Below are 27841 nucleotides of genomic sequence, written 5' to 3' on the forward strand. Positions count from 1 at the left end.
TTTATACACATTAGTGTATACATGTCAATCCCAATCTTCAATTCATCACACCACCACCACCATCTCCCATCCCCGCTTTCTCCCCTTGGTGTCCATACGTTTGTTCTCTATATCTATGTCTCTATTTCTGCCCTGCAAACCGGTTCATCTGTACCATCTTCCTGGGTTCCACATTTATGCGTTAATATACGATATTTGTTTTTCTCTTTCTGACTTACTTCACTCTGTATGACAGTCTCTAGATCCATCCACGTCTCTACAAATGACCCAATTTCATTCCTTTTTATGGCTGAGTAATATTCCATTGTATATTCTTTATCCATTCATCTGTCACACCTGTCAGAATGGCCGTCATCAAAAAAATCTACAAACAATAAATGCTGGAGAGGGTGTGGAGAAAAGGGAACCCTCTTGCACTGCTGGTGGGAATGTAAATTGATACAGCCACTCTGGAGAACAGTATGGAGGTTCCTTAAAAAACTAAAAATAGAACTACCATACGACCCAGCAACCCCACTACTGGGCATATACCCAGAGAAACCATAATTCTACCATTTAAATGTTAATCATATCTAAAAAATATCTGTACAGCAACATCTGGACTGGTATTTGACCAAAAACTCGGTACCATAGTCTAGCAAGTTGACACATAAAATTAACCAACACAACCATCAATATTCTTTTTTATGCCAGTTATTACAGCTACAATTCATTCAGCCAATAGGAAGAGACATACCTTTAAATTTCTCCCCAAAACAAATCAAACCAGTCCCTCTCCAAATTGCGTAATATTTCTGTGGACTAAAATCTATATCAAATATCCTTTGGCCAGATTCTTCCTCGGCCTACATATTACCCAAGAGTAGTTGCTATCATTTTTCAATATCAGCATGATGGCTTTTATCCTCTTTGACTACGTATTTCCAAGGAGGCACCACAGAATAAGGTGCTATCACATTCCACCAGCATGGTATCGCTCATCGATTAAATTATCCCAGTTGCTTTGATACAGGTAAGTAATTGCAGTCCCTTTGTTTATAAATCTGTGTCTTGGATTAAACATTCATGGCATCCATACAGTGAAGAAAAACACAAGAGTATTCTACCTCTAATGAAAGTTTAAACATTATCTGATAGCGGGGGCTTACAAAACGCCCAAAGCTGCAACTGGGTGGCGTGATCTCCTTGCTGGTCAAAAAGTAGGGGTTGCACACACTTCACCTGGGCATCTATGCCAGCCATCTCACTTCACTGCCAGCTCTCTCTCTCCCACCTGCTCAACTTCCTTCTTCTAATTCCTTACATTATCTAAACAGCTATGGAGCCCTCAGACCGGGAACAGAGCTCCCAAGAGCTGGATTTAGAGGAGATAACTAGAAAGATTTCATTTCTGGACAAGTGGAGGGAAATCTTTAGTTATCACCGGTAAGATGTTCTCATTTTCTCATTTCTCTAGAACCAGAGGGATTTTAGGTGTTTAAGTAATCAGCTTTTATGCTTGCCACGTGAGAAGTGTCCGTTACAGATTTACATTTTAAATGCTTCAGGTATGACTGTTTGCAGAAAGAGCCATCCGTAGCAAGGTTGAAGTTGAAGAGGTTTGAGGGTATAAGGGCTGAACATAGTGAGTAATTTTCTTGATGTTTTCTCTTTCATTTATAGGTTGGGAATCAATAATACAACTTCTCAGGTAATTATTTTTCTCAAAGCCAGTGTGTTTTCCTCTAGCTGCTTCTTCAAAACAATCACATTAGCAGCATAATCTGCGTTTATTCTGTGCACATAATGTCACTCAGGCACCCAGCATTTAACGTGTGAAAACACAAAACTAGAAACCTTGTTGAAGATCTTTTCTTGCGCTTTCTTTTTTCATAAAAATCTCTTCCTATTTTTCTTTTTAATTGGGGTATAGTTGCTTTACAGTGTTGTGTTAGTTTCTGCCGTACAATGAAGTGAATCAGCTATAAGTATACATATGTCCCCTCCCTCTTGGACCTCCCTCCCGCCCCACCCCATCCCACCCATCTAGGTCACCACAGAGCACCGAGCTGATCTCCTCTTCATCATTAAAAGCACCATGTGGTTATTATTTTAGAAAAAAAAATATGAGAATCTAGAGTTCCTACACTTGTGAAATAACACTAGATTCTGACACCCAAGTGCTTCAGTGATCCTGAAGTAGTTCTGAAAATAGTTATTGTCTTGATTCAGCTTCTGAAAAATTGTTTTCCTTACCATCTTCAAATAAGGAAAAGATGACTGAATTCAGGTGTTAAAATGTATTTTAAAATCTGTTATACAGTATAAGATGAAAGATGTTTTTCTCTCACGTCACCTGAAAAGGTTAGAAGGTAATGGACTTTGTGTTTCAGACATTAATTCAATCACTGAACAAACACAGCATAAAATATTAAGGTGATTTTCTTGGCACTAATATATGATACAATCAAACAACTGAATTATTAAAATTTTAACTATTAACACTAAAGCACCTTGCTCCAAGTAACCTGTGATCAAAAGCTTTATTATTTGTGCTGAAACTCTCTTACCCAGTCTATTAGAATTGGGGAGATAATACTTCTGTTTTAGTCCTGAAAGTATTAAATGAGCTAGCTATCATTTGGGGGAATAGAATAGTCAAAAGATAAAACAATCTTTGCAAGGAAAAAAAAATAAATGTCGAGTTATGCTTTAAACAAGGTGGAGGAAACCCCCTGCCAAAAATGTAAAGATTTTCCATGTGATTTACGAAATGCATCTTATCCCACCAGTAGTCTGTGACTTGGATGCTGTGTTTCTGAGATAAGAAAGCATCCTAGCCTCTAGGAATCCAGAAAAACTAGGAAGGCAGTTTCCTTCATGTTTCAGCTACCAACTGGGCAAATTTGTTTCATGAAATTAGGATAGAAGTAAATTGGAAGAAGAATCAATGCTAACTTATATTTAAATGCCGTAAGAATCAGTTAAGAAAAGTAAAAATAGATATTTTTCTTAAAGGTAGGGGGTGGATTTTTTTAAGGAAGAAAATTATTATATTCACTTGCTAGGCAACAGGAATCTGAGAGAATTAAAAGGAGGTAACCTGACTTTGTTTACTGGCCAGTTAACAACATAATGAGAAGTACCTCATATAGACTGGAAAGATTCACTCATTCTTTATAAAATGTTGCCTTCTCAAAACAAGAGACAGTGACATTTACATTCTTCTATAAACATAATTTCAAGTCAAGGTCTTGATAGCGTTAATTATGTTTCCATAGTTACACTTAACCTCTCCGAGTCACATAAAACTTAGGAGAAACCCTTTTGACACAGACACTGGGATTTTTCTGCCTCTTTTATTGTTATTTATGAAAATTTTCAGACAGCTTTAAAAGGGAGACAACATTTTCTGAACACTAATATTTCAGAGAGAGAGAGAGAAAAGAGAGGAAAAAAGGTCATCACCAGCTCTGTTTGCTTTGTTTTTTGGTGGTGGCATTTTACACAGAATCGTGAAGGCAACCATATATCTGCCGGTGAAACTGAAGATGGAACAGGAATACCTCAGCCAAAAGGACACGGACATTGGCCATCAAGCAGCCTTTGTTCTATTCCCAAACCCTCTATCATCTCTTCAAAATCGGGTGGCCTTCCTATCTCCCTAGCAGTGGCCACGGTAAGTATAGCTTGTCAATTAAACATGAAATGAAATGTAATCTTCCCCAAACAACAAGGCTGGGGAATCTTATCTGCTGTCATGTGAGAGTATTATGGAAGATAAGACTACAGACGTTGGTTACTGGTAAAAGGCGAATATAATTAAAATGACTTATTTATGGTATTTTTCAAGGACACCGGTGACGTTACAGGCTTTTCCTCCCAAACTCTCAGTCTCTCTTTATTTACTCCCTCAGTGTGACAGTCAAGTGTGAAGCCATGAGGGAGTTAAATTCAAATAATTTACATATAAGGTAGGACAGGGCAGCCGGTGAGGACTGCAAAGGTGGAAGACGAGGTAGATGTGGGAGACAGGACCCCTGTCCTGTGTGGGCAGGAGAGTGGGAGATGGGGGCACATGTCCAGGCCCAGTCTTGGGGCAAAGAGATGATCTCAAGAAAGAAACGCTCCCTGGGGCTGCCAAGTAATAAGCAGATTTGAAAAGAACCCGATGTTTAAGAATCCAAGTGGACCTGGAAGCTACTGTTCCCAGGGACTATTTGTTCCATTCAAAACTTGACTAGGGTTGGGGAGAGGGGCCGAGGCAGAGACCCAGACACACCTCATTGCATGGGCTGGGGGCAATGCCTTGGCGAATGGCCAAAGGACCAGCTGTCATGGTCAAAGAGGCATGATCGGGACCTGGGGAAGTGAAGCCAGGGGTCGAGGCAGGGAAAAAGCACCAGAGAGGGTGAGAGATCCCGCCAATAGGATTGTCCTGTAATAAGGCCCTTTCAATCATAGTGAAAATCAGGGCTTTTAGGGACAGTTTTCCCACATTCACCCCATTTCCTCAACCTCCAGACCACATTCTAGATACTTAGGCAGAGACCTCTCCTTGGGGCCCTAAGGACAAAAGTCGGAAGAAGCACTTCCTTTCTGAGGACACGCGGCCCTGCACCTGGGCACGCTTGCAGAACCCACCCGGGACCAGCCTGGTCTTCTGGGTAAAGACCAGCAAGGCCTACGGTCAGACCTGCCATGGACATAAAGCTCTGTGCCCTGCAGGCAGGGTCCCTGATGAGAGGCAGGAGTGGGGGCCAGACCCCCCTCTGGGGAAACCTCACAGTCTCCACCTGCTTGTCGAGCCCAGAGGCCAGGCTGGCCCCGACTGCAGTATTTCTAACCCTCAGTGTAGCTGTTCCTGAGGCTCCCCAGGTGGAACATCATCGTACACAGGGACTACAGCCCCCGTGTTCTTTTTCATCACGCACATCCGCACAGGCTTCACAGAGCAACTCTCTCCACTGCCGTGGTTGCGGCACAAACGTGCTGGGAGGCCCACGTGCTCTTTCTTATCTTCACAGATCTTTCTGCCTCAATCCACCTTCCCTCTTGTGCTCCAGTGCCAGATGTCACAGGAAGACAGGCCGGCAGGGCTCTCTTGAGATGCTGCACTTTGCTCATTGGCCTCACAGTTCCTGGATGGTGCCTTAACTTGTGTCTTAGGTGTCTAGTTCATCACTCTCCTTTTGAGTAATGAAGACAGGTAACGTGTAATCCTATTAGCATCTCCAGGCTCAGTGGTTATTCTGCCTACACTGTGCTGTAGAAACAGTAGTTAAAGCAACTACAGTGCCCCTCAATATCCTCGGGAGATTGGTTTCAGGAGCCCCCAGAGGAAACCAAAATCCTCCGATGCTCAAGTCCCTTATAGAAAATGGCCTAATACCATTGCCCCCCCCATATCCGCAGATACAGAGAGCCGAGTGTATCCACATTTTACTGTAAAAGGTTTTTAATGAACACTTTAATAAAAAAGTATTATTGGCTACTAATGAATTTCTATGGAGAATGTCATTTTAAAATTTACACATATCAGGAAATAGGCTACCTTTTGTATGGAAAATAGAGAAAACTGTGATTCTACACTGATACTGTATTTGCCTGTATATGCACACAGAAATTCCAGAAGACTTCCTAAAATGTAACAGTAGGGGGAGGGAGAGGGGCAAGGGCCCTGGGTCGGGGGGAGTCTTCTCAGCATAGCTTTTTGTACTCTCTGGATTTTGAACCATGTGAATGGACAATCTATTTCTCAAAACACCGTCATGCATTTTAAAAACAGGGAAAAAAAGGCATTCACAGGTGTTTCCAAAGTCTTCTAGTTCCTCTCTATATTGTGGAGGCAGGAGAGTCTGGGTCTGAATTCTCCCACTTGTCTACAAACACAGACGTGATGCAATTGGAGACCTCCTCAGTGACTTTTCCAAGGTAATTCTCTCCCTTTGGAAAAGGCTGGGAGACGAAAGAATCAGACCTGATGGAGGGTTCAGGAAGTCCCAGAAGCAAAGAGAATTGATTTTTCTTCAAAAAAAAAAAAAAAACAAATTTGGACGTATTCCCATTATGAGGACCAGATGATAATGTATCCTTTAAATAACAGTAGCATTAATTAAACACACCCTGGGATTTCAAGATGATGAGCCTTGCGATTCTGAATACTCGTGTCCAGGGAGGCAGTTTGGAAGCTTGACCAATTCTAATTGACATTTTGGCCGTGCAGCCGCCGGGCAAATTATTAGAGCGACTGGATCCTAGCACTCACATGAGAGTGTTTTTCGTTGTCATTCTGCTGTTCTCATTTCCCTCCTCCATTTGGAATTGCGATTCATAGGATTTCCTGACATTGGCACACACTTTTTGCTGGGAATCTGCTGAGAAAGTAGGGAGTGGGCAAAGCAGCCCATGCCCCTTTGCTTTCCCCGGCTCTCCTGTTTCTCGCCTTTTGTTGCCCTATTTCCAATACCACAGGGTTCTTCCTTCCCCCAGCCGCATGTCTTATAGTGTGTGTGGTGTAATGAATGGCGGGCAAGGCTGCTGGCCCAGGTGGCATCATGGGAGAAGGTGAGAGTCCTCCTCTGGGCTCTTCCACAGCAACACCCCCTCCCCCGCTGTGCTTCCCACCAGCAGGAGTTTTTCATCCTCCTTCACAGTCAGGCCCTTCTGCAGGACCCAGCCTGGAATACATTCCTATTGCCTCTTTTATCAGCAGCCAATAAACAAACCCCTAGTGTATTTGCAGTATCACCCAGCAGGATCATATTAAAACTGTAATACTGGGTCCCCAGGTGGCGCAGTGGTTGAGAACCTGCCTGCCAATGCAGGGAACACGGGTTCGAGCCCTGGTCTGGGAAGATCCCACATGCCGCGGAGCAACTGGGCCCGTGAGCCACAACTACTGAGCCTGCGCGTCTGGAGCCTGTGCTCCGCAACAAGAGAGGCCGAGACAGCGAAAGGCCCGCGCACCGCGATGAAGAGTGGCCCCCGCTCGCCGCAACTAAAGAAAGCCCTCGCACAGAAACGACGACCCAACACTGCCAAAAATAAATAAATAAATTTATAAAAAACAAAACAAAACAAAAAAAACTGTAATACTGGGAGATCAAAATATTCTGGAGGAGAACCAGAAGAATGAAGCTCTAATCGAGGGTAACAGGCAATGGGCTGGCTTTAGGGGAGCAGAAAACACAGCCTGGTAACCCCAACATAGGTCTGGCTGATAGATGGTCCTCAGTAGATATTTCATTCATTCATTCATTGCCTCTGGGTGATCCCCAAGAGAGGCATCGCTGTACATGGTAGTGGGTGTCATTTGTGTGCCCCTTCAGAAGCATACTCTACCCCTGTCCGCCCTGCTTTCTGCGCTGGAGACTGAGCTGTACTCACCCCATCAGTAGGGCTCCCTCCTCTGACTTCCTGTTGAGTTTGACCAATGGGAGCCCTGGAGGGAGCCTGGAGGGACGGAAGGGAATGAAGTCAGGTGTGCAAAGCTGGCTGAATCCCCTTCTTCAGAAGGCAGTCCTCTCCCAGGACTCTCTTATCCCTTCCACCCCTCCAGGTGTCGGCGACATAAAAACTTCTCACTCTTGCTGATCCTGGGGCCCTGCATTAGCCACTGATGCTGCCCCACATGCAGCCCACATCTTTGTAAATGGTCCCTGAATTAAAGTTTCCTCAAGTTAATTATCCTGACTCGAGTGCCATCTGTTTCCTGCTGGGACCCTGACTGGTACCAGTTGAAAGGCTTGCATTTGATTCCTGGCACTACCATTTACTATCTATGTGACCCTGGGCATACCACTTCACTGCTCTGGGCCCCAAGTCCTTTAACTGTAAAACAAGAGAGCCGAATCAGATTTTTAAAAATTCAACAACTACTTCTTGCGAGCCTACTAGGTACCAGGTACTGCACCAGATGCCGAGAAATTGATGGTGAACGCAACCAGGTAAAGAGACTACCACTCTATTTCTTTTTGGGTTTCTTTGTTTGTTTTTGCGGTACGCGGGCCTCTCACTGTTGGGGCCCCTCCTGTTGCGGAGCACAAGCTCCGGACGCGCAGGCTCAGCGGCCATGGCTCACGGGCCCAGCCGCTCCGCGGCATGTGGGATCTTTCCGGACCGGGGCACGAACCCGTGTCCCCTGCATCGGCAGGCTGACTCTCAACCACTGCACCACCAGGGAAGCCCTACCACTCTATTTGATGGGCTAGTTTAGAAATGTCTTCTTAGGACGCAGTAATTCTAACCTCTCTGATTCCATGATGGTCCAGTAATTTCTAAAGCAGGAAAAGATTTAGGGAAGGAGCTTCAAAGAGAATTATTCTACTTCAAATTGTGGGCAGGGAGCATGTGGGAGAGGACTGGATGGGGACAGGTGGTCACAAGAGGTCCCTCTAAGACCAGGGACAATGGACAAGGCAGTCAGGGTAAGGAAATGAAATCTGTTGGGAAGAATGATCCAGGACCTGTGTGTGTGTGTGTGTGTGTGTGTGTGTGTGTGTGTGTGTGTGTGTGAGAGAGAGAGAGAGAGACAGACAGACAGAGAGACAGAGAGACAGAGAGAATGATCACCATCGTTATCATCATCACAGCAATCAGGGAAGAGAGGTATTCCTGGAAAACTAACAAAGTGAAGAGAGAAAAACCGTGCTTGATTGTGTTAAGTAATAACAATCATTATAGTCATTTATTAGGACCATTTGCCATTTGTGTCTAGTTACCAGGCAGCACAACAACATATATGTATCATTGACTATGTGTCGGGTTAATCTTGTTATAAATTATACCGATATGAAAGTCAGTGTTGGGAGGAGGGATAAATTGGGAGATTGGGCTTGACATATACACACTACTATATATAAAATACATAACTAATAAGGACCTACTGAACAGCACAGGGAACTCTACTCGGTACTCTGTAATGGCCTATATGGGAAAAGAATCTTAAAAAGAGTGGGTATATGTATACGTATAACTGATTCACTTTTGCCATACAGCAGAAACTAACACAACATTCTAAATCAACTATACTCCAATACAAATTTTTTAAAAAAGAAAAGAGGGCTTCCCTGGTGGCGCAGTGGTTGAGAGTCCGCCTGCCGATGCAGGGGACACAGGTTCGTGCCCCGGTCCGGGAAGATCCCACATGCCGCGGAGCGGCTGGGCCCGTGAGCCATGGCCGCTGAGCCTGTGCGTCCAGAGCCTGTGCTCCGCAACGGGAGAGGCCACAACAGTGAGAGGCCCGCGTACAGCAAAATAAATTAAATTAAATTAAATTAATAAAATTTAAAAAAGAAAAGAAAAGAAAGTCAGTGTTACATAAGTAAGGTGAGTCATCTCTGTTGCCACCCTGGACACTGGGGGCTCCCTGAGAAGCCTGCAGCCCCCCTGTTCTAGGCCTTCCCAAGGTGAATCTGGACAGTGGCTCTCCCTAGGTTGGAGGGGGCAGCTGGCAACAGAAATGGGAGTTTGATTTGGCTTACTGAGTTTTTTTAATTGAATTTGAATTCTCAGCTTTCTTAGCCACAATTGTCTTAGGCTGTCACATTATCCATGGCTTCTCCTCCCTTACCCCTGCCAGTGTCTGGGCTTTTTCCATCTGGGCTGGGACTTTCTTCCATGCAACATGAGAGGTTCCAGTGTAGACAGGCTGTGTTTTCACAAAGGTAATAACAGCACTTATGGTTCCCACAGTCCTTTCCATACTTCTCCTCTTGCAGTGGTAGCTTTCAATTTCAGTGATGGGGCCAGAGCAGGGGTTATCCCCATTTCAGGATAAGCAAAGAAAGTCTTAGAGAGGTTTGACAATCTGTCCCCGTTCATGTGGTCGGCATGTTCAAGCAGAGCTGGGGTTTCTCAACCCTGGAGTCAGGAGTGAGAAGTTTTCTTCTGTGCAGTCTTGATGTCAGGGAGACAGTTTCTGTCCATATTCAGGGCTCTGCAGGGGATGTCCTGGGTTGGTGGCCCTCTTTGGTTACAGGGCACACCGAGTCTGTGTCTCCCAGGAGCAGCCTTCTTCTCCCTCTCCTTGATGGCCACCGGACAGATAATTTTCCTTCAGGTGCAATTCTAGGCTCTTGCTTATTCTGAAATGCACCTGTCTCTATTTCTTTGTAGAGGCAATCTTTTCTTTTGAGGGTGGGTGCAGAGGTGGCCAGGAAATAAACTCCAGCCATGGAACCAGACCCTGGTTTGAGATGGGGGAGACCATTCCAGATGCATGCTTCTCCTGCATCTGTCCTTTTTGGAAACCATTAGAGCCCACGCTATGCACAGCTGGGAAGAGGCACCCTGGCTCTCCACCGGTTGGGCTCCATGTTCCTTTTGTCCACACTCTTCAACTGGCTCCTAATGCCTGAGTGTGATATTCAAAGCCCTCCAGGATCAGACCCAAGGTACTTTCCATTCTGAGCTTCCACTGACTTCCTGCCCTGTAGCCCCAGAACACACAGTGTTCTAGACCCAGTGAACCACTCACTGTCCCTGGATACCCTGGTACCATGTGTGTGTGTCTGCAGATCTCTCTCTCTACCCAGCCCCCCCGCCTTTACAGGCAACAGACCACTGTGTGGTCTGTCACAGAGTGTGGGACATGTGCCTGTGCTGGAGCATGGGGTGCTTTGGGGATATGGCAGTAAGCGACACTGAATAGCACTGAGTTTCCTCAGTGGGAAAGTCAGCCCCTTCTCCACTCTGGCAGGCCAGGGAGAAGACCCGGTAAAGGGCAGCACACATTCACACCTCTTTAACACCTCTTATCTCCCTTTTTAATTACAAAGAGTGCTGGGCTCAGTCAGAGCTTTCACAGGCAATGGTTTCTAGCATAATCTAATAACATCATTATATCTCTATTATTTTTTTTTATTATGGCAAGTGATTTTGATTCTCATTTAAGGATGTGGTATAAAGTGTCCTTTTAAATAAATGCTTTATTTATTTATTTAAATGAATGTTTCCTTGTAAAATGGGGATTAAATGAGATAATGCACATATCTGACCCTTTGTAAGCTCTTAATGATGGTGAACTGATTTGAAATAAAAGAGAAACTGCCAACCTCCCTACCAAGACAGACAGACAGACAGAAAGAAAGAAAGAAAGAAAGAAAGAAAGAAATGCTTTAAATAAATGTTTTCTAAGTTATAAAAGAATGGCCCAAGCTAATGAGAAATATTAATTCAATAATTATTGGCATACAAAAATGACAGCAGTTATAAGGATGGCACATACACGATTAAAGCTGGGGAGGCAGATCAGTGGTGTTAGAATGGTTACGAATACCAGCTCTGCCTGACTTGCTGGGTGACCTTAGGCAAATACTTTCCTGTAAAAGGAGGATGATAACAGTACCTTTCTCAAGGAATTAAATTAACATAATGAATGCAAAGCACTTAGCCCAGTGCCTGGTGCGTAGAAAATACTCAATAAACGCTAGACACCATCTGCCAGCCTCGTTTAAATGCCACCTCTTCCACGAAGCCTTCCTGAGTACTTCAGTCGGAAGTTCTCTCTCCGTATCCATACCCCACACAGGACCTAGCACAAGCCGCATGATTAATATGCCTCTGATTATAAAGGGATCCCTTTTTGTCACGGGTTTGGTTTACAAAGGCTTGTGCCCAATTTTCTGGGATTTTCTAAAAGACCCTCTGCAATCTTAACATGCTGCAGAGTATCCAGAAAAAAACTTAAAGATTCTAGGGCAAAAAAACAGAGGCTGCTTGTTTAATACCAATTTACACCACTATTGTACTCAGACTGCTGGAATCAGAGTCCTGCCTATTCCTTTTTTCTGGAGCAAGAGAGAAAGACCCTAACGTGGGAGAGATAGGAGTTACAGAGTCATGGTTAGAGGAATGAGAGGCATAAGGAGAGCGTAGTCGCCCGTCATGGATCTTAAGGGGGGTACAGGGAAGATGGCTGGCAATGGAAAGTGAGACAGACACAGAGACAGAACTCGGATGGGGATAAAAAGGTGCAGAGTTGACACTCTCAGCCTTCAGGATAAAATGTCCTAAGTGAACCCTATGCAAACCTTTTGCACAGAGCTGGACGATTACAATCAGGGAATAGAGTAATGTGTGAACCTGACTCTAGGAAGGGGACAGGCCCTCCTCCATGGTTTCAACCACCTTGCTTAAGTCTGTTTGCTGAGGGCTTGTGTCTAGGAAGAATTCTCTTTGTTTGAACCATTTATTTCCCCTCTTTTCAGAAACTGCGCCAGATCCTCTTTGGAAATACAGTCCAGGTCTTCAGCTCTGACTGGACAAAGGCCTATTTCCGGTTTCATGATCCTTTTTCTGACCTGGCTTTCGCTTTGGAAGTGGGAAAGGTAATAGCAGGTGATAATTTTTTTTTTTTTTTTTTTTTTTTTCTGGTACGTGGGCCTCTCACTGTCGCGGCCTCTCCCGCTGCGGAGCACAGGCTCTGGACACGCAGGCTCAGCGGCCATGGCTCATGGGCCCAGCCGCTCCGCAGCATGTGGGATCTTCCCGGACCGGGGCACGAACCCGTGTCCCCTGCATTGGCAGGCGGACTCTCAACCACTGCGCCACCAGGGAAGCCCAGGTGATAATTTTTTAAAGTCCTAATCCCATGCTCCCTGTCTGTGTTTCCTTCCATCCTCCTCCATACGAGGCATGTTTTCATTATCATCATATGTAGAAACATATCGACGATTTAAAATTTAACCTTAAATGATAACAGACTATTGAAAATTATGACACGCTATCTAGGATGTCACAAAGTCTCAAACTCCTCCCCACTCTCTTCCAAATTTTCGTTTTCCTGGCACTTTTCTCCAGGTCCTAAGCATTCCTAAGAATCTAGAGGCTGGAAGAGATCTAGGAGTTTCTTTCTGGCTTGTTTAAAACCTCAATAATTCAAATCATTGATCCCTAGCCAGGCAGAATTTCAAGAGCTAGCTGACTAGTTCCTTACCTCCTGCAAATCTAAGGGTTGGACATGAGGCACGAGCCCAGTGAAGGTGGGGCGGAGCGGGACAGGCATCCCGGGGTGCCAGTCTATGGGGCTCCACAGAGAAGCTAGTCATTGCAGATTCTAGCCCAGCCATGGCACGGCCACAGCCCATGGGGAGGGATGGCACATGTAGAGAACAGTGGCCCTTCACTAAGCCTAGGCGATGCTGTGCCCCAGAAGGGAAAAGGCTGCCGAGAAGAATAAATAATGACATCCATTTCCAAGACTTCTCTTTTATAACGTGGGCCCTGAGGGTTCCACCACCATTGTAAACTCCTCACTGTTGACCCTCCTGCTTTTCAGGGAGGTGCCCGAAGCATTCAGATGGCTGTACAAGGATGCATCATTAAATATTTGTTGTTTACAAGGAAGGGAAAAGACTGTAACTTTCTCAGGTAAGAGGCCTATGAAAAGTATTTGCAAAGAATTACCCATTTCCCGAGAACCTTTGTAGGCTAAATAACCACCAGGGAAAATCCCCCAGGTTGCCTCAGGAAGGGGACTTGCCTCATAAGAGGACTTGCCTCGTAAGACAGAAATGGCTCTGGCTCTCCCAGAGGGACTGAATTTCGTGACTAGGTAGAGCTCTTCCAGAGCCCCTTTCAATGTTCAGTTGCAGGGATAACACTGACAGTTTTTATGCTCCACTGCAGAGCACCCTGACAGAGGAGATGAAGCACCAGGTCTCCAGACAGGCTTACTTGACAACATTTGATAGGAAGTCCCAAACTAACAGTTCCAGAGAGACAACAAAAGGGGTGATGACAAACCTAATAAATGAAGGATTCATCCTCCTATTTAATCACGCTGACAAAGTACAGTGTTTGGTAGTTGCCTATTTAAAAAATCAGTTCAAATTATTTTGTTCTTAGATGCTAATAAACCCCTATCAAACTCTATGGTTGATATTAGGGGAAACAGAAATAATTAAAAGGCATCTACCTACCCTCAGGCAGGGTAACTTATCACCAAAAACAGGAACTGAATGTCTAATCTATTCTAAGAACGTGAATTGCCAGCTTCCTTAGAAGCAGAGCCAGAGGTGGGAATTCTTCATGCAGGTGATTTATTAAGGGAATGAATGCCCTCAGGAGAAACCCCTAAGAGAGCAGGGGAGCAGGCTGGGGAAGGAGGAGAAGCAGAGGAGGCCTGTGGCTGCCAGTGATGCCTAGCCTCCGCCTGATCCATGGGAGCTCTGGGGGGCAACTGCTCCATCTTCAGATAAGGGGGCGGGGCCTTTTCACCTCCCACCCTCATCAGGCATCCGCTATGGACCCTCCTATGGGAAGGTGGCACAACCCCAGTCGCTTCCAGGGAAGGTGGCTCCAATTCATCAGAGAAAGTTGAAGAGTATGAGGCCCTAGCAGCAGTACCCAAAGCAATGTGGGGGGGGGGGCGGGGACATGTCCACCAACTGCGTAAAAGGGATCCCAAGGGATCTAGATGGAACACATACAGCATTTGCTCCATGAATAGCAAGCATTTAGCACAGTACCTGGCATATGGCAGGTATTACATAAATGCTAATGAGTAATTGCTATTATCGACCTGCTCCTTGAAGCCTTCCTGAACCTTCCGGATCACAAGTTCTCCCTCCTGCCCCTGTAGTCTCACAGCACTTTGTCTGACTCTCATTCTACCTTGGACAAGGGTTTTGGAGTGTGAGGGTCCTGCTACTGATTTCAATATCACCATAGAGCTAGATGGATTCTATAAATCAGGAGTCCCCAACCACCGGGCCACAGACTGGTAAGCAGTCCGTGGCCTGTTAGGAACCGAGCCACACAGCAGGAGGTGAGTGGCAGGCGAGCGAGCGAAGCTTCATCTGTATTTACAGCCGCTCCCCATTGCTCGCGTTACTGCCTGAGCTCCACCTCCAGTCAGCATTATGGTGAGCTGTATAATTACTTCATTATATATTACAATGTAATAATGATAGAAATAAAGTGCACAATGAATGTAATGTGCTTGAATCATGCCCAAGCCACCCCCTGACCCGTTCGTGGAAAAATTATCTTCCACGAAACCAGTCCCCGGTGCCAGAAAGGTTGGGGACCGCTGCTGTAAATCATGGGTGAGTTCATTCATTAACCTCTGTCATGTGTTTCTTCACCAGGACGACAGTTGTCAATGTTAAACATTTAGAAAATGAGCATAGGAAAGGTCTGTGATGTAAACGTTGGCTCCCATTTCCGGGGAATTCTCACCCACTGGGATTATTTGATGGAATCTAATGGTTAAGAACAATCTAATGGTTAAGTCAGGAGGCACACTGCCTGCATTCAAATCACTGCTCTACTGCTTTAAAGGTGAATGACCAGGGGCAGAGTACTCAACCTCCCTGTCTTACTTTCCTCATCTCTAAAATGGGACTAATAATATTGATAGCATCCACCTCACAGGTTGTCATAAGGATTAAATGAGGTAATACGTGTTAGGTGCTTAGAACAATTCTGGGCCCAGTGAGTGCCAGATGAGTGTCGACTATAAGTTAGTAAGGGGGAAGTGAGCCTCAAATGATTCGTAGGATGTGATCAGGCAGGAAGAACAGACAGAACTTGCATATTAAAGGCAGACAAGTACGTGAGAAAAAGCATGGAGGTAGAATGCAGAAACTATGTCCAGGGAACTAGTCCATCTGGGGCAGAGGGTTTGCAAAATGGAAACCTGGGAGATAAAACTGGAAGGATTGTTTGGGGTTGCACTTGGGAAGGGCCTGTGTTATCAGGTTAGAGAGTTTGGATGGAGCCCAGCTGGAGTTCAGGAGAGAAGACGGTGTTGAGATTCAGCAGGGGCAGTAATGCACAGGGAGGGATCAGTGGAGAACCCAGAGGATTAATGCTCTGGGGTGAGGATGCCCGTTCAGTGCGGGCAGAGAGGATGAGGCCCTCCACAATGTTCTCACAGTGTAGGTTGACGAAGGAACCAAACTGACCCATCCCATACTCAGAAGGGTCCATGAAAGTGGAGGCCCAGGCCCTCAGCTAGGGGGCACTCATTGCAATGCGTTCCTACCCTCCCCCCGGGCTGAAGTTTGTGCGCGATGAGCAAGCAGGGGCAGAAGCACGTGCTGGCCGCGGCGCTCGCGGGCATCCTGTGGGCCGCAGGAGCAGCTCGGAAAGCCACCATCTGCCTTGTCACCGAGGACACTTACGTCGCCCCGACTCCTGACTACTCTGGGGACGGTTTCACTGAACGGGTGAGTGCACTCCTGCCCGTCCTGTCCTACCAGGTAAAGGATGGTGAAGCCTGGGTGAGTATTAGACTCACCATGGAACTGGAGGTGGACCTGATGCTCCTGGGTGGACCTCCACGATGTAAGCATCTGATGTGGCCAAAGGTACCTGCCAAAGAGGCAGGGTCAAGGGCATAAGTAATCCACGCAGCCAAAACAGAGATGCCTGTGAATTTTTCCTTCCAGAGTTCACCATGATCAAGAATACTCCATACCCAACAGAAAAGAAGCAGATTCACAGACATAGAGAACAAAGTAGTAGTTATCAGTGGGGAGAGGGAAAGGGGAGGGGCAACATAGGGGGAGGGGATTAAGAGGCGCACACTATTATATATAACATAAGCTACAAGGTATGTTGTACAACACAGGGAATAGAGCCAATATTTTATAATAACTATGAATGAAGTATTACCTTTAAAAATTGTGAATCACCATATTGTACACCTGTAACTTATATAATATTGTATATCAACTATACTTCAACAAAAAAAATTTTTTTTAAAGAATATCCCATGCCTGAAATGATCATAAACTCCATTTCCATAGCCACTCTTCTAAACTTGGCTAAATTCTACCTATTAGGGAAAAAATCTGTTTACAGTTTTCCTGCTCAAGATACCATATTGGTTTAAAACTGAGGAATGTAAAAGTGAGGCCGGTGGCCACCCAATCTTACCATGTATGTTTTACGTGGCCTTGTGTATATGTCAGTTTCTAGCAATGTGATTTTGCAATGAAACAAAGAACTCCCTTGAGGTACTAACAGTGAGTTGACATCTTCTAGATATAACTTTCTTCTTCCTTTTCATTTTTATCTTCTATTTCTGATTTATAGCTCCAGCTGTTTGAACTTTTAGAGAAAGAAGCCACTGAGAAATTCATCTATGATCACGTACAGTGTGCAAGTATTTAAGTGTTGAGATAATTCCTTTATGTTGAACTGATCGTACAGGACTCTTCTTCCTTTTATAAACTGTATTTCTAATGATGCTTGTTAAGAAAAGCAGGTCATTTTGAGGACTAAGAGAGGGCAGAATGAGGGAAAGAGAAACCTGTCTCTCCCTCCCCACAATCTAGAAAGAGGCCAGACCACACACAGGCCCACTCACAAATGCCTCTTTCTCCTTGGCTAATCAAACCCAGAGAATAATACTACAGAGGGCATATACAATAAGATTGCTTTTATGGGAAGAGAAAATGTTAGAGCAGCCTTGCCTCATCTAAGGGATAAAACACAAAAATGGTAGTCTAAATTACCAAAACGGCCATTCACATTGGCTCAGAAAAATGACTGCCAGTCTGAAAAAGGTGGCCCCCTTTCACATCTTCTATCAGCACCTTCCACACAATGCCCTCCCCTGCAATGAATCTCCCCACCTCCTGTGTGGGAAGGACACAAAGTAGGGGATAGGGATGGTGGAAAACGGAAGGTGCTTTTTTAAGTTTCCTCTGTGGATAAAGAAATGAAAGTTGATTTTCTAAAGAATCAGAACCTTACAAGGTAGCAGAGGAAAATTAGAGTAACCATGAAGCCATATAAACGTGGCTTGTATGGAAAGGGAAAATTTGATGCATGAAACTCACAACCCCGTTCCTTTCAAAGGTCATAGGGACAGAAAACTTGGGCATGAGTTCTCAGCCACACACTAGCTACGTGATCTTGCTTAAACTAGTTACCCCAGACCTTCCTCCCCCACCCTCTCTTGGGTCTATGTGGCAGGCAGAAGAATGGTCCCCTGAAAGATGTCCATACCCTACCCCCTAGAACCTGTGAATGTTCCATTACATGGGAAAGAGGAATTAAGCTTGTTAATCAGATGAGTCTAAAATAGGGAGATTATCCTGGATTATCCGGGTAGGCCCAGTGTAACCTCAAGGGACTTTAAATGTGGAAGAGGAAGGCGTAAGACAGGGGAAGACTGATGTGATGCGAAAAGAGTACCACCAACTGTTGCTGGCATCGAAGGTCGAAGGTGGGGGCCATGAACCAAGGAACGTGGGCAGGGCTGCTAGAAGCTGGAAAGGGCAAGGAAACAGATTCTCCCCCAGAGCCTCCAGAAAGAACGCAGGGCTGCTAACATCTTGATTTTAGGCCAGTGAGACCCATTTCAGTCTTCTAACCTCTAGAACTGTAAGATAATAAATCTGTATTATTTAAGCTACTAAATGTGTGGTAATTTGTTACAGCAGCAATACGAAACTAATGGAAGCTCTATGATAGATTTTAAATACCTGACATGAAATGTTAAGCTAGAAGCCTGCTTAGGGACTTTTTTGTGGTAGAGGGAGATGTTTAATGGGGCTACGTGGAGAGGAACCATGTAAGAAATGACTCTGCCAGCAAACAGAGGCAAACCCTTCCCTCTCTTGTCTTCCATCTCTTCAACTCAGACCTGGGAGAGTCTGATTCAATAAGAAAGTCTTTCACATCTGCAAGGGCTTCTTAAGTGTAGCCGGAGTTGAGAATAAGATGATTAGAGCTAGAGCTATACATAGGTTTTCCCCCTCAAGGACAAAGAGTTGATAATGGGGACCTACTGTACAGCACAGGGAACTCAATACTCTGTAATGACCTATATGGGAAAAGAATCTTAAAAAGAAGGTATATATGTATATGTATAACTGATTCACTTTGCTGTAAAGCAGAAACTAACACAGCATTGTAAATCAACTCCACTTAATTTTTAAACTAATGTTTAATTAATAAAAATTAATTTAAAAAATAAAATTTAAAAAAAGACTAAGAGTTGAGCTGGAATAAGTAATGAAAGGAAGCAGAATCAGACTGCATGGTGCAGGTGGGCTTTGCACAAGAGTGGTGTCAAGTGGACCCAAGCTGACCATTACCATAGCCACACGGGGAAAGGGTTGGCACCATTTCCTGAGTGAGGGGGCATCTTGATGCATAGATACTCCTCTGAAGGGCACTCCCTAACCGGGGCTGCATGTGTGATCAGCCCCCATCCAGACCTTTACCAAACACCATTCACTATCAAAATGAAGCAATTCTGTGCTCTGTCTTCAGGCAGAGATCACAAGCTAGAGGTCTGAGGGTTACATGTGGGCAGTAGGCCTATTGTTATTATGGGTTGAATTGCATCTCCCCTCTCCCCAGAAAAGAGATATGTTTAAGCCCTAACCCCCAGTACCTGTGAATGTGTTCTTATTTGGAAAGAGTTTCTTTGCAGATGTAATCATGTTAAAATCAGGTCATGCTGGATTAGGGTGGGCCTTAATCCAATGACTGGTATCTTTATAAGGAGAGAGAAATTTGGTCATAGACACCGACACATGCAGGGAGAATGCCATGTGATAATGAAGGCAGAGACTGTCCCAAACCAAGGACACCAAGGACTGCCAGCAGCCACCGGAAGCTAGGAAGATACAAGGAAGGATCCTCCCCTAAGGCCTTCAGAGAGAGCATGGCCTGCCTCTGACACCTTGATTTCAGACTTCTAGCTTTCAGAACTGTGAAACAATAAATTCCTACTGTTTCAAGCCATTCAAATTTCTGGCCATTTGTAGGGCAGGTCTAGGAAACTAATACATCTATTACATAGGATCTGCAGTATTAGCTCATATGGTGTTGTATTTTTAAAAACTCGACTTGGTGAACTTCAAAAATAATCAGAAAATTCCACGTAAAAACCTAAATGTTCCGGCATTCTCTGGTGGTCCAGTGGTTAGGACTCCTCACTTTCGCTGCTGAGGGCACAGGTTCAATCCTCAGTCGGGGAACTAAGGTTAAGCCACCCCTCAATCTGCACAGAGCAACGACAACAACAACAAAAAACCACACACAAAAACTAAATGTTTAGGTCCTCCCCACTCCCACCCCAAATCAGAAAATCTGACAGCACTAGGCCCGTATTCTAGCATGTCTTCAATCAGCTGATAAAGGGAGCAGTGACTCCCATTAGACAAGTTGTGATAGACTGAATGATGTTACCTAACTGGTAAAAAGGACTCTGCAGATGTGATTAGGTTCACGATCTCAGATGGGGAGATTATTCTGAATTTTTCTGATGGGCCCAATGAATCATAAGGGTTTTATAAGAGAAAGAGGACGGCAGGAGATTCAGAAAAAGGGATGTGATGAGGGAAGCAGAGGGGAAGAGGCTATGTGATGTGGAGTCATGAACCAAGGAATAAGGACAGCTTCTAGAGGCTGGAAAAGGCTAGGAGACATCATAGCCTCCAGAAGGAACACAGGCCAACCAGTAGTTTGAATGGAGTCCAGTGACACCAGGGCTGGACGTCTAACCTCCAGAACTGTGAGATGATGGATTCCTGTGGTTTTAAGCCAACACGTCTGTGGTCGTCTGTTAAGGCAGCAACAGGAAACTGACACACAAGTGCTGTCCCTTGCCTCGGGCCCCACCTCTCCCCGTTCCCCTCACGTCCTGGCGTACACCCATTTGGGTTCTCATCTGGCTTCTGTGGGCACTGAAATTTCTTCTCCTGCCTGAAGATCCAGCCCCTGCAAGGGCATAGATAGTGAAGGGGACAAATTAATCCACAAAAGGAAAAGTGCATGCATTTTAGCAGAAGGCTTCCTGATATAATGCCTTTAAAGAAGAGGCTTTAACCCTGGGCACCTTGAAAGCCAGCCAAGGAGCTTCTTTTCTGCAGGTAGAGTATTGACACAAAGCTAAGATAAGGCCAACCAGTGAGAGGCCCTGAATGACGATGGATTTTATCCTGGAGCTCACAGGGCACCTTTGGAAAGTTCGGAGCAGAAAAGTAACATGGCCAAGAAAAGAGACAGGGAGAAGTGCCTTAGAGAGGGACAGACAGTAATTTTGCTGTGGTTCTAGCATGTTCTAAGAACTACGGTAGGTCCTGTGCATTATTTCATTTAACTTTTGCAACAATCCTAGGAAAAGGGTCTTTTTATCTACATTTGCAGGTGAGATTGAAACTTAAAGAAGCTGGAGTTAATACAGCAGAACTGGTTTTGAACTCAGGTTTGTATAACTCCAAAGCTATTTCTAGAAAGGCTTCTCTGCTCCCCCAGAGTTTAACAGGATGATGAGGGAGGATGCACTGACGGAGGGAGGCTGGATAAGGGCCATCCAGAGCAGCTCTGAGGAACTGAGCTAGGATAGATGCTGGAAAATGGAGAGGAAGTATACACTATGTCTTAGCCATGATTCGAAGAGAATCACATGATAGAAGTGGAGGAAACATGGGTTGGAAACCAAGAGAATGATGGTGCCATTGGCACACCTGAAGCAAGGAAAGAGGATGCATCTGAGGGTGGAGGTGACCTAGAGAAGCAGAGAGAGCTCCCATGGTCCTTTTGGCAGCTAGAAAAAAATCTCTCAGGTGTAAATCCTTGAATTCATGCCCACAGATACACAGAGATGCACTGTGTTTATGCAAATGTATTTTTCCTTTGTTTTTCAAATAGTTCAAAGGAGAAGGAAGCCATGGTGTCATCTTGTTTCTTTACAGTCTGATCTTCTCCAGAACATTTGAAAGGTAAATTCTACAAATATTTGCACAGGTATTTCCTATAGCTCTGGGGTCACATAAACAATGCTCTCTTGTGTTGGAAAATATTTTCATGCCTTATTGGAAACATGAGTGCAATTTTTTTCTAGTGGACACTCTTGTGTTGATGGATCCTTTTCTGTAGTCAGTTTGGCCATATTCATGGGAGAGTGGATGTCATCAGAAAAGTTTGAATCTACTTTTCTAGCACAGTAGTAGGTTCCTTTTTCTTGTGGTTATAAATATTGGCAGATACCACTCAGGCTTATTTGTACAGCTCTCATAAATGAAAATATTTTATGACTTCTATGTACGATAAAATATATATCCACAAATATTTATTTTGTCCCTATGAAATGCAAAGCCCTGTTCTTGGCACTGTGGGAAATACCAATAAAAGAGAATATGGCCCTGACCTCCTTGCAGGTTCCAATTTGGGAAAAACCAGGGGTACACAGAGAGACTGAGCCATCCCAGGTGGTACTTGACGTGCCAAATAAAGTACAGAGACAATGAATCTTAACGGATTCCAGAGGAGGGAGGGGCCCCAACAGATAAGGTGGCCAAGGAAGGCTTCTGGGAAGAAACAGACTTTCCTCTGGACCCTGAGAAAAGGGTAAGCTTTTGAGAGTCAGAGAGAGAGAAACAGAGGGCCCCCAGAAAGGAAGAACTTCAAGCCTTGAAGCAGTTCCTGAAAACCTGTCTTTTGCATATCATACTTTTATGATCTATATTATTATTTGCTTAACAATGTCCTTAAATCAACACACACTTGGGACTTCCCTGGTGGTCCAGTGGTTAAGACTCTGTGCTTCCACTGCAGGGGAGGCACGGTTTCAATCCCTGGTCAGGGAACTAAGACCCTGCATGCTGTGTGGCATGGCCAAAAAATAAATAAAAGAAAAAATTCAAAATCAACACACATTTAGATATCATCCTCTTAAACATTAATGTCCTCTAAATCATGTAGTTGCTGTGCTAAAGAAAAAGTGTTTTAAACACATCACTGTAAAATTTTTTTAATGCTCATATCTATACCACCTAACATCATGCCATAATTTAGGAAACACTGCCCTGAATTATATCTGATGCTTGACCCACGTCTTTAGGTCTTATTCACAGAAGTGCTTGACCTTCCAGTCCTGTGAACAGGTTCGTTGAAGAACACATACAGCTCATATAACTCAGCAGCTCCCTCCAGGTGACAACGCGAGCCACTTTCCACCTTGATATTATACTGTCCTGGATGGAACCCTGACCCCTTGGCCCTGGTGAAACAGTAGAGGCTTCAGCCAAGACATGGGCTTAACTCCCCAGCTGGTGGTTTCCACTTGAACAGTCTGGTCAACTCTGCCTTGGGCCAGCACTCTCTGGAGGGGTCACGTGTCACCACCCTAAGCCAAGCGTCCCTTGGCACTCAGCGCAAGCAGTTTTGCTACACAGCCCAGCACCCACACGGAGCCCACACCCAGGGATTCTAACGTGTGAGGTCTGTCGCTTCGTCCTCCTCCCTGACCACTTATCACTGGCTTCCCCCAACGGCATCCAGAGCTTGCCCCTTCACCTCTGCAGCCCCAGTCCTAGAAGCTTTCCCAGTGACAGATGGAAACGTGCCAGGCACATGGGAAGGACAGTGACCAGGCAAGCGCAAGTCACTGCTGCTCTGCGTTGGGGGGGTGGAGAGAGGAGGCTGCATGTCCCTGGAGCATCACCGTCCGTGAGTGTTGATGGCTTCTCCCACTCTGCAGGCTTCAGAAGGACCTGGACGTCTCCACCACTCATCTGCTACGACCAAATGCTGGAGGTTTCCTGTGCAGGCAGGTGGGTTGGAAGACTTTGCCTTTTTATTGTAGCATCTCAATTAGGCTTTTTTTTTTTTTGCAGTACGCGGGCCTCTCACTGTTGTGGCCTCTCCCGTTGCGGAGCACAGGCTCTGGACACGCAGGCTCAGCGGCCATGGCTCACGGGCTCAGCCGCTCTGCGGCATGTGGGATCTTCCCGGACCAGGGCACGAACCCGTGTCCCCTGCATCGGCAGGCGGACTCTCAACCACTGCACCACCAGGGAAGCCCTAGGCTTTCTTTTTTTTTTTTTTCCTTTCAACTAAGCATATTCTCTCCTTAAGTGAAGAGTGATCAAATTATCTTTGAAAATCTAAGATGCTCCCCTGAGTTTGTTATCAGATTCTATCTTTCCACTTTCCATTCCAGTCCTTTCTAGTTTACCTCTGAGAGCCTGCCATCCCTGAGATTCTAGAAACATTAGAAAATATCTTGACAAGACCGCCCAGGAGTCCCTAATAACTGAAAGAAAAGCACTATAAAAACTTCTTAGCTTCATGCAGCTTAAATCACAACTATGGAAACCTAAGTTTAAAAAAAATATGAAGGGAGGAAGGGCCCATGGGGAGTTATGGGGCATGGCTCAAGAAAAAAAAAATCAATAGACTCCTGTTTTAACACTACCAAACATTCATGACATACGTTTTCCCAGAATTATATATTGTGGGATTTCATTCTTTTCACTAAAAATGATACATTTTATGATGATTAAAAGAAAAAAGAAATTAAGTCCTTGTGTCATCGCTACCTGAAATGTAAATATTTGCAAAATGTGTCATCTAGGCAGTTCTGAACATGATTTTAACTGGAAGAGCCAGTCCACACGTCTTTAACGGCTATCAGAAAGGAAAGTCTCAGGAAACGTTATGTGGGGTCCTGACCCGCAGTGACGTCGGCTATTTGCAGTGGCATAAGGACACCTCAGAGGATGATAGACTCTCACAGGTGAGTGTGTTCCAGTTCTCAACCACACCACCAGAGTGTCACTATCTGGACAAGGCAATTCAAATCAGAGCTTACTTTTTCCTTTACTACTTTCCTGCCTGCCTTCCACTTGCACATATAGACACACGTGGAGATTTTTCAGCGACTAAATGGAAATATCCAAGTCTACTTGCTTCCTATTTTACTTTATATATTTTTATGTATACAGAGTATAGGTAATACAAGTAATATGTAAATAATTTTTAAACAATACTTGAAATATACAAATAAAGTCTCCTGGCATCCCCACTCATCAGAAATCAATACTGTCAGCAGAGAATGGTTACCCTCCCAACCGTTTATTATGCAAACATGAATGCATATATTCTATCTATCGCTCAAAGCTTTAAAAAGAGTAACTGAAAAAAAAGGGAATCCCACTTACAAAACACCCCTCAAAAAGCTTTCTAGCTCAGGGGATGTACAACCTCTGACAACCAGAAAGCAGACTGTGCTGTTGAAAAGCACAGCCAGAGAATTAAGTAAGATGTGGTTCTGTAAAAACAACCAGGAGAGAGAGTGAGGAAGCAGGTGTACCCACCCAAACCACAAATCAAAGGTGCTTCTGTGATATTTTCACCAAAATGTCATTACAAAACCCAGGGAAGGCAAGGCAGATGCTATGAAAAGCCAGCACTTCTTTGGAGCGGCCCTAACGCTAGCTGGGATGGAATTCAATGTGATGGTGACAAACCCCCCCAGGCTCACCGCCCACCAGCACCAAATGAGGCCCCATTACTCAGAGCCTGTCCTTCACTCTCCTGGTTCCAGCTCAAAATCCCTTTCAACGTACAGGGCTTTACACTTTATAATGTCCTTTTATATCCATAGCTTCATCTGTCTTTCCTCCTACTGTTGGCTCCAGCTACAATGTGTTAATCATGAAATCAGCATCTCACAAGACATACAAATCACGTCTGATAGCACTGGGAATGTAGCGTCTGACTTTCGCAGAATTAGTATATTTTGTGTACAAGTGTGTCTTAAAAGTTTACCTAGTGTTCCTTGAGTTTGAAATCTAGTCCATCATAGAAAAATGACACCAGCAACTAATATAACATTGTAAATCAACTATACTTCAATTTAAAAAAAGAAAAAGAAAAAAATGAGAAGTGACAGATAAGCTAAAAGCAAAAGAAATGAACCCAATCCCATCACCCAGGGTCAATCTTCTCAGAAATGCTTCCTTCTCTTTCTCATATAAATACGTTCTATCCTACTCCTCTGGACCCTGCACTTAACACTAACGTCCTTATATGCCAATGAATATATATCCTTCATCACATTTAATGGATACAAAGATTTGCACTGTGTGAATGTGAAGACTGTACTTTGAATATGCCCTAGACAGAGAATGGATTTGCTATTATTATAAAGTTCCTAATCGTTTGTTCCAGACAATTTGGGAATTCATCTTAGAATTTGATATACATATATATATATATATATATATATATATATAATGACAAGGAAAACTAAGCCAGAAATAGGGGACTTACAGATTTCATTTTACATATTTTTCTTTTCTTTCAACCATGCATGGTCACTTGAGGTCCATGGTAAAGCATTCTGTACCGATCAGAGCCCAGTAACAGGCCAAGACTCAGTCTGGTAGGATACACTGGGGGCAAGTTTCAAGGAGTGAGGGTGCAAAAACCACAACAATTTTAGTGCTTTGCCTACTATTACAAAGCTCTTTCACAATATTATTTCACTGTATCCTCATTTTAAACTACAAAGATTTAAAGCGTTTCTCATAGCTCTGTCATTTAAGTAGGTAATTCAAAAGCTTTGTTATATCTTTGCACCACCTCTGTTGTTATTTGCTTAATATTTTCCTTTAAATCAACTCACTTTTACAATTTGAATCTAACGTTTTCTGCAGCAGTAATACAAACTGTGGACTTGATATGCTATTATTTTTCTAATACATATTAAATAAATAAGGAAACATGTTTAGTTTTAAAGTTCACCCCTTGTGCCCTGACTTCCATGCCACATGCCACCAAGGGGCACGTGCGCCATACTTTAGAACCTGGTGTAAAAGTGAGAAGGTTCCCATAACACGTGGAAAACAGCCCTGTCCCGGGAACCAGGAGACTTGGCTGGAGGCCTTGCCCTGCCACTCACAGGACTGTGACTTGGGCCAGTCACTTACCTGCTCTGAGCCTGCTTCCTCGTCCACAGACTAATGTCCTAACACTTGCCCTGCAGCCACATGACTGATGTGAACAGCAAACAAAACCATGAATGCGGAAGCCTGTTTGGAAAGCCTGAGTGCCCTCTCCACACATAAGGCTTTATAACAGATGATAAGGAAGAATAGTAGAGTGTTTTATTCGGCCATGTTCATTCAGCATCTATTGATTGTGAGATTCTGTGTCCAATACAAAGAGGAGTTATACATGGGCCAATACCACGTACATAAACTGAGTGCTATAGGAAGGATAGGCAATAAAAGCTAAGTAACAGCGATCTTGACCCTGGCTGCACATTGAAATCACCTGGAGAGTTCTGGTTTTTCAAGCGACTTTATTTTTTTAGAGCAGCTTTAGGCTCACGGCAAAACTGAGTGGAGAGTATTTACAAAGATTTCCATGTATCCCCTGTCCCTACACATGCATGGCCTCCACATTATCATTATCCGTCACCAGAGTGGTACATTTGTTACAACTGATGAACCTACACTGACATATCGTTATCATCCAAAGTCCATCGTTTAGGGTTCACTCTCGGTGTTTACATTCTATGGGTTTGGACAAAGGTACAGTGACACGTATCCACCATTATAGCATTATACAGAGTAGTTTCACTGCCCTAAAAATCCTCTGTGCCCTGCTGTGCAACCCTCCGTCCCCCCCAAGCCCAGTCACCAATGATCTTTTTACTGTCTCCATAGTTTTGCCTTTTCCAGAAGGTTACCTAGTTGGAATCATAGAGTATGTAGCCTTTTCAGATTGGCTTCTTTCACTTAGTACTATGCATTTAAATTTCCTCCATGTATTTTCAGTTTGATACCTCATTTCTTTATAGCACTGAATAATATTCCATTGGAATATTGTGAGTAACATTTCATTGAACAAATATTATTCTACTGATAAACCATGGTTTATTTATCCATTCACTTACAAAAGGTATCTTGGCTGCTTCCAAGTTTTGGTAATTACGAATAAAGCTGCTATAAACATCCATGTGCAGGTTTTTTGTGTGGATGTAAATTTTCACCTCCTTTGGGTAAATACCAAGCAGGGCAAATGCTAGATCATATGGTATGTTTAGTTTTGTAAGAAACTACCAAGTTGCCTTCCAAAGTGGCTGTGCCATTTT

General features: G+C 44.3%; 1 protein-coding gene across 1 annotated transcript in view; it reads left to right on the forward strand.

Moving 5' to 3' along the window:
* The first annotated feature begins 1318 nt into the window (after nt 1-1318).
* MINDY4B (MINDY family member 4B) overlaps nt 1319-27841 on the forward strand; it is a 41527-nt gene continuing 15004 nt past the window's right edge. The window contains exons 1-10 of the mRNA XM_022582490.3: nt 1319-1425; nt 1663-1690; nt 3491-3658; nt 12192-12311; nt 13262-13353; nt 15992-16157; nt 17029-17094; nt 21607-21677; nt 23438-23510; nt 24314-24475. Of these exons, the coding sequence (XP_022438198.3) occupies nt 1319-1425; nt 1663-1690; nt 3491-3658; nt 12192-12311; nt 13262-13353; nt 15992-16157; nt 17029-17094; nt 21607-21677; nt 23438-23510; nt 24314-24475 (1053 nt within the window). The remainder of the gene's footprint in view (nt 1426-1662; nt 1691-3490; nt 3659-12191; nt 12312-13261; nt 13354-15991; nt 16158-17028; nt 17095-21606; nt 21678-23437; nt 23511-24313; nt 24476-27841) is intronic.

This window comes from Delphinapterus leucas, chromosome 4, assembly GCF_059928025.1.
Source record: "Delphinapterus leucas isolate spDelLeu-1000000601 "Yukka" chromosome 4, BTC_Dleu_Yukka2, whole genome shotgun sequence".
In the NCBI taxonomy this organism is placed as follows: domain Eukaryota; kingdom Metazoa; phylum Chordata; class Mammalia; order Artiodactyla; family Monodontidae; genus Delphinapterus; species Delphinapterus leucas.